The 13,187-nt window shown below is 34.9% G+C and overlaps 1 protein-coding gene across 1 annotated transcript; it reads left to right on the top strand.

Annotated features, from left to right (window-relative positions):
- Positions 1-2,182: 2,182 nt before the first annotated feature.
- LOC145131814 (uncharacterized) lies at positions 2,183-3,646 on the top strand. Its single transcript, XM_079066464.1, has one exon. It carries the CDS (start codon positions 2,183-2,185, stop codon positions 3,644-3,646), a length of 1,464 nt encoding a protein of 487 aa, XP_078922590.1.
- The last annotated feature ends 9,541 nt before the right edge of the window (positions 3,647-13,187 follow it).

Genomic DNA, 13,187 nt, shown 5'->3' with positions numbered 1-13,187 from the left:
GAAGGATTTGGGGTTAAAGCTGCACAATAGATGAAAGTTAGAGGGGCAAGAATGTACTTAAGCTTTATATATATGATTATTTGAGGATTAAGGAGGATTCGGACGGGAGATACAGAGGACGAAAAAAAAAACCCTACGCAAAGAAACCTACACTGCCGCCGTTCCTTACACCTGATCCACCATCACCATCCTTCTCCATTTTCATCCATGCACAACTAAAATAAAAGAAAGAGGGCATGTACGTGAGTGACGCAAAGAAACAAAAGTCGTGCTTTGACTTCCCTGTGTGACCACGACAATTGGTGCAAAACAATCTGGTGTTTTCTTTTCCTTTTAATTCTTTACCTTTGAAATTAGATATTATTTTAAGTTATTTAAATAATTAGGATTTGAGTAATGATAGATGTTTAATTTTTATTTGCTCACTGTTATGGTTTTTGATTTTAGTTTAATGGAGTAAACTTTTTGTGGATTTGGTTGACTAGGGTGAGATGGTAATTTTAATGTAGTTGATTTTGTTTGAACCAATTTTGTTGAAATCGAATAGCATATTCAAATATGTGCTTATTTTAAAAATATAAATTTTGACGGGTAACTTTGATTTTGGCTAGCACTTGATGAACGTTAGTTAGGGTTAATTTGCTTGATTTAAATTTAATATTTACATGCTTATATTGATTTCGAGAGAAGCTTTATTTGTGACATCGTTTGAATATAAATGTACGGTTTCGTTATTTCGATTAAACTTAACATACACGTGTGTTAGGGCATTTTTAACAAAATCATTGGACTTAATGCTTTTTAAATCATGAACTACATAGAGATATGAGTGAATATTTTTTAAATCGAATCATGAGACCGAGAGGTAATTGATAACTTTTGTTGGTGTTAAGTTATTCGTTTCTACATAATTGGTTTGACAAATTAGTTGCATTAGAAGAACCATTGAACCCGTATAAGTCAACTAAATCTCGTTTTTCTCATAATTGTTAAATCGTTTAATTATTTTCCTTGTTTGTTCGATTATTTTAGTTTTCATTTTTACGTTGCTGAATTTAGTTTAATTTTATTTCAATAGTTTCCTTAGTTTTATCAAATCAATCACTTTTGCAAGCAATTACCTAGTTCACTCTTCCTTTGAATAGGATAGTCCTTGTGGGTTCGATATTTGGTCTTATGATTATATTACTTGCACGACCTCGTATACTTGCGAGTACGCGTTTTCGTCAACAAGTTTTTGGCGCCGTTGCCGGGGACTATTTTTATTTTTAAGTTAGAACATTAGGTAGGTGTTAGACTTTTAAACATCTTGAGGATATTTTACTCTGGCCGGTCGAAGATTCAGACCACCTGAATTTGCGCTTGATTGGGAGATTGAAAGAACTTTGAGAGGGTTGAGGAGACTTCAGAATCAAGAAGATATGGGAGATAACGTAAACAAAAACAATAATGGAAACAGAGGTTTCGAAGGAACAAACCCGCCGATTGTCAGCGCAACAATTAATGCTGACAATTTTGAATTCAAACCCGTGATGTTTCAGATGATTAACAACAATGGTCTCTTTGGAGGAGTGCCTAGTGATGAGCCTTTGTCCCATCTGCGTTCCTTTAACCATATGTGCGATAATTTCAAACAAAGAGGCATGACGGCTGTTGCATTTAGGCTGAGATTATTTCCCTACACACTACAAGGGAAAGCACGAGACTGGTTTGAGTCTTTGCCTTCTGATTCCATCACCACTTGGGAGGAATTAAGAGAAAAATTCCTAAAAAGATTTTTCCCACCCACTTGAAATGCAAATCTAAGAAACGCCATCACATCATTCCGACAAATGGATGGTGAATCGTTATGGGAAGTGTGGGAGAGATGGAACAATTTGCTGAGAAGATGTCCAACACATCGACTCCCTGATGATGTGAAACTTAAGACATTTTACCAAGGTTTGGATGCTCAAACACGCATGCTAGTAGATACATCAGCTGGAGGAGCTTTGCTCACAAAGAGATATGAGGAGAGCGTGGAGATATTGGACAGAATAGCAACCAATAATTTCCAATGGCCCACAGATAGGATACATGCAGGAGGTTCGAAAGAAAGTACATCAGCTGAAGTTCGGCTTGTAGCTCAAAATGATGCATTGGCAGCTGAGTTGCCACAGTCAAGAGCATGATGAAGAATATGATGTCGAGTGGTGGGTCAAATGAAAAGAAAGTTGCTATGAGTTTGTGCGCGTTTTGTCAAGCGGGGCATGATTATAGTGAGTGCCCACAGAATCCTGAATCTGTATTTTTCATGGGAAGTCAAAATTTCCCACGACAAAACAACCCATACACTGAAACATACAATCCAGGATGGAGAAATCATCCTAATTTCTCATGGGGTGGACAGCAACAACAACAAATGCAACCTCAACAAGAGCAGTTTCAACAAAGGCCTCAAGACCCACCAGGGTTTTATCAAATGCCAAATCAGCAAGTGAGACCACAAGGAGGTGCATTCCACCAGACATCAGGAAGTAGTTCAAAACCAGCAGCGCCTTCATCAAATCAAGAGATGTTACCTTTCGAGAAAGCCATGATGGAGTTTATGATCAAACAAGATCTAAAGACTGAGGCGCGTGAGAAGAATCAATCAATTGCCATGAGAAATTTGGAAAATCAATTAGGACAATTAGCACAAGCACTGAACTCCCGAGAACCTGGAACGTTGCCAAGTAACACCCAAAATCCAGGTAATGCCAATGATAAGAGGCAATGCAATGCCATCACACTTAGATCGGGAATGGAGTTAACTCCAAAGAATCATGACTTACCATCCGCCGATGATGAGCAACACTCGGTAAGTGTTGAGACTGATAAGAATAAGCTAGAATTGAAAGATGATGAAAAAGAGTATGTCGAGATTGAAGACATAACCGATGAAGAGTACAGGCAAAAGAAAGTGAACAAGGAAGGTCCAACAACTTCAATTCCAAGTGTTGGAAATCAAAAGAAAGCCCAAGGAAATGATGTTCGAATTGGTGCGACAGTTGCACCAACAACTTTGCCTTTCCCACCTAGGCAAAGTAAGTCCAAGGAAGATGATGGGCAATTTAAGAAGTTTCTGGAGATCCTTTCTCAACTTCATATCAACATCCCTTTTGTTGAAGCATTGAAACAAATGCCCACATATGCAAAGTTCATGAAGGTAGTTCTTACAAGGAAAAGATTTTGGAGAGAGTTTGAGACTGTTGCAATGAAGAAAAGTTGCACATCAATAATCAAAAACAAATTACCTGTGAAGAAGGATGATCCAGGTAGTTTCATTCTACCGTGCAAAACTGGAAAATTTGACAAGATAGGTTTGTGCGACCTAGGTGCAAGTATCAATTTAATGCCTTTGTCAATTTTTCGAAAATTAGGACTTGGTGAAGTTAGACCGACCACAGTTTCACTCCAGCTAGCAGATCGATCGATGGTATATCCAGAAGGTAAAATAGAGGATATCATTATCAAAGTTGATAATCTTTTCATTCCAGCAGATTTTATCATCTTGGATTATGAAGCTGAAGATGATTGTGGAATAATTCTGGGGAGGCCATTTTTGGCGACTGCTGAAGCACTAATTGATGTCAAAAAAGGGAGAAGTCACACTGAGAGTGAATGATGAGCAAAGGACTTTCAATATGTTTAAGGCTGTGAAACAACCTTCTAATGTGGAAGAATGCTCATTGATACGAGTCACAAATAGATTGGTAGATTTAAAGGGTGTCCACTTGAGTAAGGTAACTCGTAACATTGGGGAAAATAGAAAGTCCACAGTTAAAAGCGTAGTGAGTCGGGTCAAGGAGAAGCATGACTTGAATGATAGTGTGATCGAATCATCTTTTCCATCCCCTGAAAAAGTATATGATTTAGAGTTGAAGCGGCCTTCAGAACACTTGATGAAGGTTGGAAAGAAAAGGATGAAACATTTGTTGAGGCATGAGGAGTTTAAAATACAAAATCATGAAAACACCAAAATTCAAAAGTTTGGGGATGAGAAATGGCAGGGCAAGGAGATTTTGAAAAGAGACAACGAGAGAAAGGATTTGGGTGATCGAACAACAAGAAAAACACCATTTTGGAGAATAAAAAGAGGAAGTGATTGTGCTTCATTTGAAGAGGGTTGAAGAGTAATTTGTTTGTTTTATTATTATTTTTTTTATTTTCTTTTTCTTTAGTTTTTTTTTAATTTTATTATTATTAGTATTACCATTATTATTTTTGTTTTATTTTTGCTTTTGTTTTTTGTTTATTTCAATTATTTTCATTTTTGCATCGTTGCTTATTTCATTTCTTATTATTTGTTATATTCTAATAAATCAATCGAGTGTGCAGCCCTTGTTTGCTATCCAGGTAGTTGGTGATGAAGTGAGAGTCGTGGAAAGGAAAAAGTTCGAGCTATGTTTAGAGATTAGCCGTCACAATATGCGTTCTTCGATTATGATTTCATGTGAGATGACATGCCATCAGGGAGTATTTTTTTATTCTATTTTTATTGCTAGGGACGAGCAATGTTTAAAGTTTGGGGATGTGTTTAGTGCTTGTTTTTCGACCACTAAATGAATTAAAAGTTTATTTTTCTCCCTAGATTTTACAATTTATATCATTCTTTTAGCTTAAAAAGATAAATTTATGTTAATGAGTGTAATAGACCGGATATTTTCCTGTTGGTATTTTTGTGGCCATTCAGTTGGGTTTTTGACCTGTCTTGTATGGGTACCTCATCTCTTATTCTATAGGACGATGGGAGTTGAGCTTCTTCTTATGAAGTCCAAAGTTCTTAAAGGAATTGACGGCTTTCATCACCACTTGTCATCACAAGTGCAACTCAAGTTTCTTGAGTTCCCCTCCTCCTATTCTACAGGTTGGTGGGAGATGGTTTCTTGCACGAAATCCATAATATAGCACCACGTGCTTCTCATCTGAATTGACGGCTTTCATCTCCACTTGTCATCACAAGTGCAACTCAAGTTTCTTGAGTTCCCCTCCTCCTATTCTACAGGTTGGTGGGAGTTGGTTTTCTTTGCACGAAATCCAAATTATAGCACATTGTCATTCGCATCGGAATTGACGGTATTCATTTTACTTGTTATTGCAAATGCAACCTATGTCTCATGAGTTCCCTACCGCCTAGTCTACGGGTCTTGGTGGGAGTTGGACTTCCTCTTATTAAGTTCAAAATTTTATAAGGAATTGACGGATTTTTTCTTGTGAATACAAGATTGCCTAAGCTTCTTAGGCCCCCACCACCTATTCTACGAGTCTTGGTGGGAGTTGGACTCATATTATAATGTCCAAATGGTTTCGACAAGGAATTAACAGATTCGAAAAAAGAAAAATTCATCACGAGCAATTAAGGCGAATAAAAGATGTTTAACAGATTGACCATGTCTAAGTGTTTTCATCATATCTGGCTCCTCAGGACTCCGATTTAGGCGATTCAATATGTTCCGGAAACTAGACACAATTATCTACAAGTTTTGTGTTTTGAGTTTTCTCAAAATCGGTTGTTTTCCAGTTCATAATCGACGTGGAAGTTGAAGTTAGTTTGCTGTTAGAAAAAATAAAAGCTGAAAGTAAAATTTGAAATAAAGTTGAAAGATCAAGGGCTAAAGTTGTACCAAGTTGAAAAGTTGAAGGATTTGGGGTTAAAGCTGCACAATAGATGAAAGTTAGCGGGGCAAGAATGTACTTAAGCTTTATATATATGATTATTTACGTGAGGATTAAGGAGGATTCGGACGGGAGATACAGAGGACGAAAAAAAAAACCCTACGCAAAGAAACCTACACTGCCGCCGTTCCTTACACCTGATCCACCATCACCATCCTTCTCCATTATCATCCATGCACAACTAAAATAAAAGAAAGAGGGCATGTACGTGAGTGACGCAAAGAAACAAAAGTCGTGCTTTGACTTCCCTGTGTGACCACGACAATTGGTGCAAAACAATCTGGTGTTTTCTTTTCCTTTTAATTCTTTACCTTTGAAATTAGATATTATTTTAAGTTATTTAAATAATTAGGATTTGAGTAATGATAGATGTTTAATTTTTATTTGCTCACTGTTATGGTTTTTGATTTTAGTTTAATGGAGTAAACTTTTTGTGGATTTGGTTGACTAGGGTGAGATGGTAATTTTAATGTAGTTGATTTTGTTTGAACCAATTTTGTTGAAATCGAATAGCATATTCAAATATGTGCTTATTTTAAAAATATAAATTTTGACGGGTAACTTTGATTTTGGCTAGCACTTGATGAACGTTAGTTAGGGTTAATTTGCTTGATTTAAATTTAATATTTACATGCTTATATTGACTTCGAGAGAAGCTTTATTTGTGACATCGTTTGAATATAAATGTGCGGTTTCGTTATTTCGATTAAACTTAACATAGACGTGTGTTAGGGCATTTTTAACAAAATCATTGGACTTAATGCTTTTTAAATCATGAACTACATAGAGATATGAGTGAATATTTTTTAAATCGAATCATGAGACCGAGAGGTAATTGATAACTTTTGTAGGTGTTAAGTTATTCGTTTCTACATAATTGGTTTGACAAATTAGTTGCATTAGAAGAACCATTGAACCCGTATAAGTCAACTAAATCTCGTTTTTCTCATAATTGTTAAATCGTTTAATTATTTTCCTTGTTTGTTCGATTATTTTAGTTTTCATTTTTACGTTGCTGAATTTAGTTTAATTTTATTTCAATAGTTTCCTTAGTTTTATCAAATCAATCACTTTTGCAAGCAATTACCTAGTTCACTCTTCCTTTGAATAGGATAGTCCTTGTGGGTTCGATATCTGGTCTTACGACTATATATTACTTGCACGACCTCGTATACTTGCGAGTACGCGTTTTCTTCAACACAACCAGTCGAGCCTTGAACGTGTGTACCTTTCCATCCATGTCGGTCTTCTTCTTGAATATCCATTTGCACCCAACTGTCTTACGACCTGGTACATTGTCAACCAAATTCCAAACTTGGTTGTCATACATGGACTTGATCTCGTTGTCCATTGCCTCTTTCCACCTGGCAGACTCAGGGCCCACCATGGCTTCTTTGTAGTTAGCAGGTTCATCCAAATTTACCAGTGTGCTATCACTGATAATCGTATCACCTTCTACAGTTATATGGAAACCATACAACACAGGCGGAACACTAACTCTACTAGAACGCCTAAGAGGAAATAACTCGTCAATTGGTTCAACAGGAGTTTCTTCCTCGGGTTGAGCGCTAGTGTTAGAGGTTCATTCATCACTTGACTCTTGAATTTTTTCAAGATCAGTTGTGCTCCCACTGTCCTCTTCTCATATGAGATCTCTCTCGTGAAAGACTCCCATTCGTGCTACGAAGACCACATTCTCACTAGGTCTGTAGAACAAGTACCCAAAGGACTTCTGTGGATAGCCGATGAAAATACATCGCTCACTTCATGGTTCAAGCTTGTCGTGAGTCTCTCGTCTAACGAAAGCTTCACAACCCTAAACCTTGATATGTGCCAACGAGGGAACCTTCCCTGTCCATATCTCGTAGGTGTTTTGGCAACCTTCTTTGTTGGGACTAGATTAAGAATATGGGCGGCAGTCTCTAAGGCATACCCCTAGAACGATATTGAAAGCGAAGCTCGACTCATCATGGAACGAACCATGTTCAACAAAGTTCGATTATGCCTTTCAGCCACACCATTAAGTTGTGGTGTCCTAGGAGGTGTCAATTGTGAAACAATTCCACATTCCTTGAGGTAGTCGTGGAGCTCGATACTAAGATACTCACCACCCCTATCGGATCTGAGCATCTTGATCTTCCTGCCTAATTGATTTTCGACTTCATTTTTAAACTCTTTGAACTTTTCAAAGGTTTCTGACTTATGCTTGATTAAGTAGATATATCCATATCTACTATAATCATCAGTAAAAGTCACATAAAAGCGATTTGCATCCCTTGTGGTGGATCTGAAGGGCCCACACACATCCATGTGTATGAGATCCAACAACTCCTCACCTTTTTCACATGAACCCGTGAAAGGTGATTTAGTCATCTTTCCAAGCAAACAAGACTCGCATGTATCATCTGACCTTAAGTCAAATGATTCCAACACTCCATCCTTTTGGAGTTGGGCAATGCGCTTCTTGTTGACATGTCCAAGACGACAATGCCACAAGCATGCTTTGTCTAAGCCATTAGATACATCAATTTGTAAGACATTATTTCCTAAATTGTCTACTACCATCACAGTTTCATATACACCATCACAAGGTAATGCTTCAAAATAAAATACACCATTATAATAAAATAAATATAACCATTCTCATTATTAAAAGAATATCTAAAATCTTTTCTGTACAAACCATGAAATGAAATAATATTCCTTGTCATTTCTGACGAGTAGCAATAATTATTTAAATATAAACTTAACCCACTACTAAGCACTAAAGAGTAAATCCCAATCTTGGTAACAGGTGACGATATCCTATTGCCCATAATTTGGTTCATCTTCCCATGCTCCACATCCTCACTTCTTCTTAGTCCCTGCAAGTCAGAGCAAATGTGAAAACCACATCCTGTATCAAGGACCCAAGAATTAGAATGCGATGAGTTTTTAGATTGAATAGTTTAAATACCTGTCGAGGTTGGCTTGATCTTACCATCCTTTATATCTTGCAAGTACTTGGGGCAGTTTCTCTTCCAATGCCCCTTGTCATGGCAGTAGAAGCATGCAACCTCTTTTGGATCAGAGGAGGGTGCTTCAGAACTAGACTAGCCATTAGGGCCATTACTTTTCGGCCCGGCCTCCCTTCCAGTTCTGTTTTGAAGGAGCTTTCATTTTCTTCCCCTTCCCTTGCCCAATGGCCAAGACGGGAGCAGCAGCAGTAGGAGTGGTGTCAATACTCTTTGTCTTCAATCCATTCTCAGCGGTTCTCAGCAAGCCTTGAAGTTGACTCAACGTGACTTTCTCTTTGTTCAAATGATAAGTCATTTTGAACTGATCATAAGAAGGAGGCAAAGAGTGCAAGACTATGTCAATAGCCAGCTCCTCATCGAAGTTCACATTAAGTTTCAGCAAACGATCCACATAGCGTTGCATGCGTTGCAGGTGGGTCGTGACAGACTCTCCGTCCTTCATCTTGGTGGTTATGAATGACTTGACTATCTCATACCTTTCTTGACGTGCTCTTTGATGGTACTTCTCCATCAAGTCCTTGCACATCTCATAAGGCCAATAGTCCTCATAAAACCGTTGTAGCTCAGGAGTCATAGTTGCCACCATGATACACGACACTTTGGTCGCGTCTTTGCAGTGGGCCCTATACTCAACTATTTCTTCAGGAGTAGCTTTTGTTTCATCTATCTCGTTCAGCTCTTTGTCGAGGACATATTCCTTGTCCTCAAATCGCAAGGTTATCCTAATGTTACGCATCCGATCATTAAAGTTGGAGCCATCGAATGTGACCTTGGCACAAATGCTCAAGAGCGAGAAGGTGTTCGCGGAGTTGTTGTTGGAGGAACCGAAAGCGTTGTTGGAAGTTGACATCTACAAAAGACAAAAGACAAAATTTTGATTAGATAAGGAAATACTTAATATAACACCCAAATGAAATATTAAGGCTAGGACCCAACACAATAATTCACAATTCAGAAAAGGGATGTCGTAATCCAATTGACGATTTACCAATTTCATCACGAAAAATGAAATTTAAATGAATTAGGTTTTTAAATGAAATTCCTAGATCTTTTGAGATTCATTGAACTATTCAATAGCATGTTTAATCTCGATTATGCCCTTTCCATTTGTGATTGGGATATCAAGGATCACACACAAGGTGTGAATAACCATGCAAATTAGCTTGGTACTATCGATGTCATTTACCACCTAATCAATGTGCTGATTAACCACACACACTCCATTGATCAATGATAATTTATGAGCTACTCATTGCCACCCTTTATTAGTCCATATTAGTGTGTCGGTTAACCACACACACTCCACTATCGACTTTTATAAAGTGCAATGTGCAATTTCATGGATTAGCATCAAATTCACATTTTCCTAAAGTTACTAAGATTGGGAATTTTATAAAAACATTTAGTTATCAAACCCGTTCGGCTAACAAACCTCCACTAGTCAAGAGAGCTGTGGGTAAGAATGGATACCCAATGTCGGTCATTTTATAGTCCGCTTCCTTAAACTCCTCTTATAGATCAACTTCGTGAATGAGGCCTACTAACGGTAAGACTGCCCTTTTCTTATATATATATATATATATATATATATATATATATATATATATATATATATATATATATATATATACTAGGAGCGTACACACGCGATGCGGCGGTGACGAATAATTTCGTTTCGACGAATAGTTTATTTTCGGTTGATGGTTTCTAAATGGCTATCTGTTCCTTTCGGCGGATGGTTTCAAGATGCGGCGGCGACATAAATTTTTCGGAGAATATTTTTTCGTACCGATTAGTTATTTTTAGTATTTTTCATAGACTGATTCGTGTTATAACTAAAGTATGTTGTTTATTCAGAATAAAAATAAAAATATATTGTAATTTATGTGAAAAATAAATATAGACTACAAATAAAATATGATGTCCTTTAAGGTGAAAAATAAAATTGTGTTATTGTTTTAGGTTAAATTTATATTTTAGTTCTTTATTTTAAACAGTTAAGTGACATATCTTATTTAATTAGTATTATTCTAAATATTAGTATTATTCAATAAATTTAAGATCATTTCGCGCTGATTTGTTAAAACAATATATATCGTTTAATTAGTTTTCTATTAATCTTTATACTTTTTTGTTAAAAATTTTGATGATGGAAAGAAATAATATTTGAAACACAAAGGGCTCAATTTAAAATATTTATATAAATAAAAGGCTTTCAAAAGATATTTCTAAATAAACATTTGAAGTTGGAACAAAAAGCTATAAACTTATTTTTTTATTTACTATGCAATATCGTAATTAATTAATACTTGAACATCAATATTTATGTCTATCAATTTCAACCATTCAAAAAATAAAAATTTTCAAATTTCAAAATTACTTTTATTATATATTTTTGTTTTGATTCTGATAACATAAAATTCTTTTATAATTTTATAAATTATTATATTAACCATACTTTATTTTAACATTCCTCTTATTTAAATATTGTTAAAAATAAAAAGTGTTTTTTTTTATTTAAAAGATTAGATTATTTTGTTTATTTCAACACTATTTGGTGCTTACTCGACAATATAAAAGATCACATCATCTTGTACTATAAGTTACCATAATAGTTGAGATTTAGTACAAAATGATAATATTAGTGCTAAATGTTTCGATAAAAGTTGAGATTTAATACAAGTTTAAGTTTATTTATAAAATTATAAAAAACTTTTCATCAATAAATAGGTTGAGATTTTATACACAATATATGAATATTACTTATAAATAGAGTTGCGGTTTTTTATAAAAAAAATGTTCATTGAAACGGTTTTACCAAAACAGAATACATAAGAACGTACAAATGACAATTAATTACGAACAAAAATTATGCCAAGTCGTTGTATATTGTATAATAGTTACCATGATTGTTAGAATATTATATTTCCTGATGATAATAATAATGCTTAACGTTTATTTTAAATTATATTAACTATAAATAATGTAAAATCTTAGGAAATCGAAGATTAAAAAATATATAAATGGTTTAATGTCTTTTTTAATACACATTTTTTTTATTAAAAATGTTTGTTTTAACAGATTTCAATTATATCTTATATGTAGAATGGTGTGTTGAATATACATTTCAGGATTCTCTTGATTTTATAGTTTCCTGAGTTTATATAATTATATTAATAATGGAGATTAAAAAAAAGACAACGTTTACTTATTAAAAAAAAAGACAACGTTTACTTATTAATAATGGAGATTAAAAAAAAGACAACGTTTACTTATTAATATAAATTTATTGATTAAAACCGGAATCAATATAATTTCAATAAACCGATTAAAAATACATATACAGTGATGAAAATTTGAATGAACCAAGTTAATAAGGCTTTTCTGAGAAAGCAGAATCCAAGAGATATAGTAAGTGGCAGCGTTTTTAATTTTTATGTACTATATATTATCAATTGTATGGACTTATTTGAAGATATATGTATAACTCAGAGAGGATTCACATGAATAATAGGATGCAAAAAAAAAACGATCAGTGCGTTACAAAGATATATTTCTCTAATTCTATTTGTATTAAAGGAAATGGATTTATTTTTACATACATTAACAAATACCAAAAATCCAATACAGGTTAACAAATACACATAATAAACACCAAAAATTCAACATATTTATACCTCACATATATTTATATGTAGATACAGTTTTATACATACAAACATAGATCTAAAACGCACACACATATCTACACAAATATTACCATGCAAGCACACATATCTAAATCGTATTTAACACATCAACCAACAGATCCACAGATTAAAAGAACCAACATTAAAGGAAGCGAGGGGAGACGTAGCGATGAAGAGCATATGGCGCCCACGAATGGTTAAGAAAGGGTTGGAGACATACGACTTTCCCAAGGTTGTCAGATCTATCAAACGTTTCATGAAAGGAAAAGGAGAAAAAAGGCAAAGAGGCGCCAGTGGCATTTTCTTTACACTTTTTCGAGAGTTTTCAACTTTTCCGACGGAGAAAGATGTAGAAGAGAGGATTTCATGGTTTATTGGGGGTAAGGGTTGGTTGTAGTGGTGGTGGCTGATGTTGGTAAGGGCGGCCGTAGTTGTAGGATTAGGGTTTCAGAGAGATTAGAGTTAATGAGAGGAAGTGAATGAATTGTTTTTGGAGAGTGTCATATATATATATATATATATATATATATATATATATATATATATATATATATATATATATATATATAATACGAATGTGAGTTGTAGTTATAGTGAAGCTTCAAAATGTTGTCACTTATGCTTAAATAATGGTACATCTGGTATTTTGATTTTGATTGGCTAATTCCCATTCACTTGGATCACCAACTATAAATCTATACCATTGAAATAAGATCTAATGACTCATATTTGAGCTCCTTATTTTTAAGACTTTGGTCTTAAAAATTATGGGACCCACTATTGT

This window comes from Lactuca virosa, chromosome 8 (assembly GCF_052849685.1).
Source record: "Lactuca virosa cultivar CGN04683 chromosome 8, Lactuca_virosa_CGN04683_v6, whole genome shotgun sequence".
Lineage (NCBI taxonomy): Eukaryota > Viridiplantae > Streptophyta > Magnoliopsida > Asterales > Asteraceae > Lactuca > Lactuca virosa.
This window is presented reverse-complemented; position numbering and strand designations above follow the sequence as displayed.

Bases quoted from the DNA above. Each gene is read 5' to 3' on its own strand.
- LOC145131814 (XM_079066464.1), top strand. From the start codon at position 2,183: ATGTCGAGTGGTGGGTCAAATGAAAAGAAAGTTGCTATGAGTTTGTGC.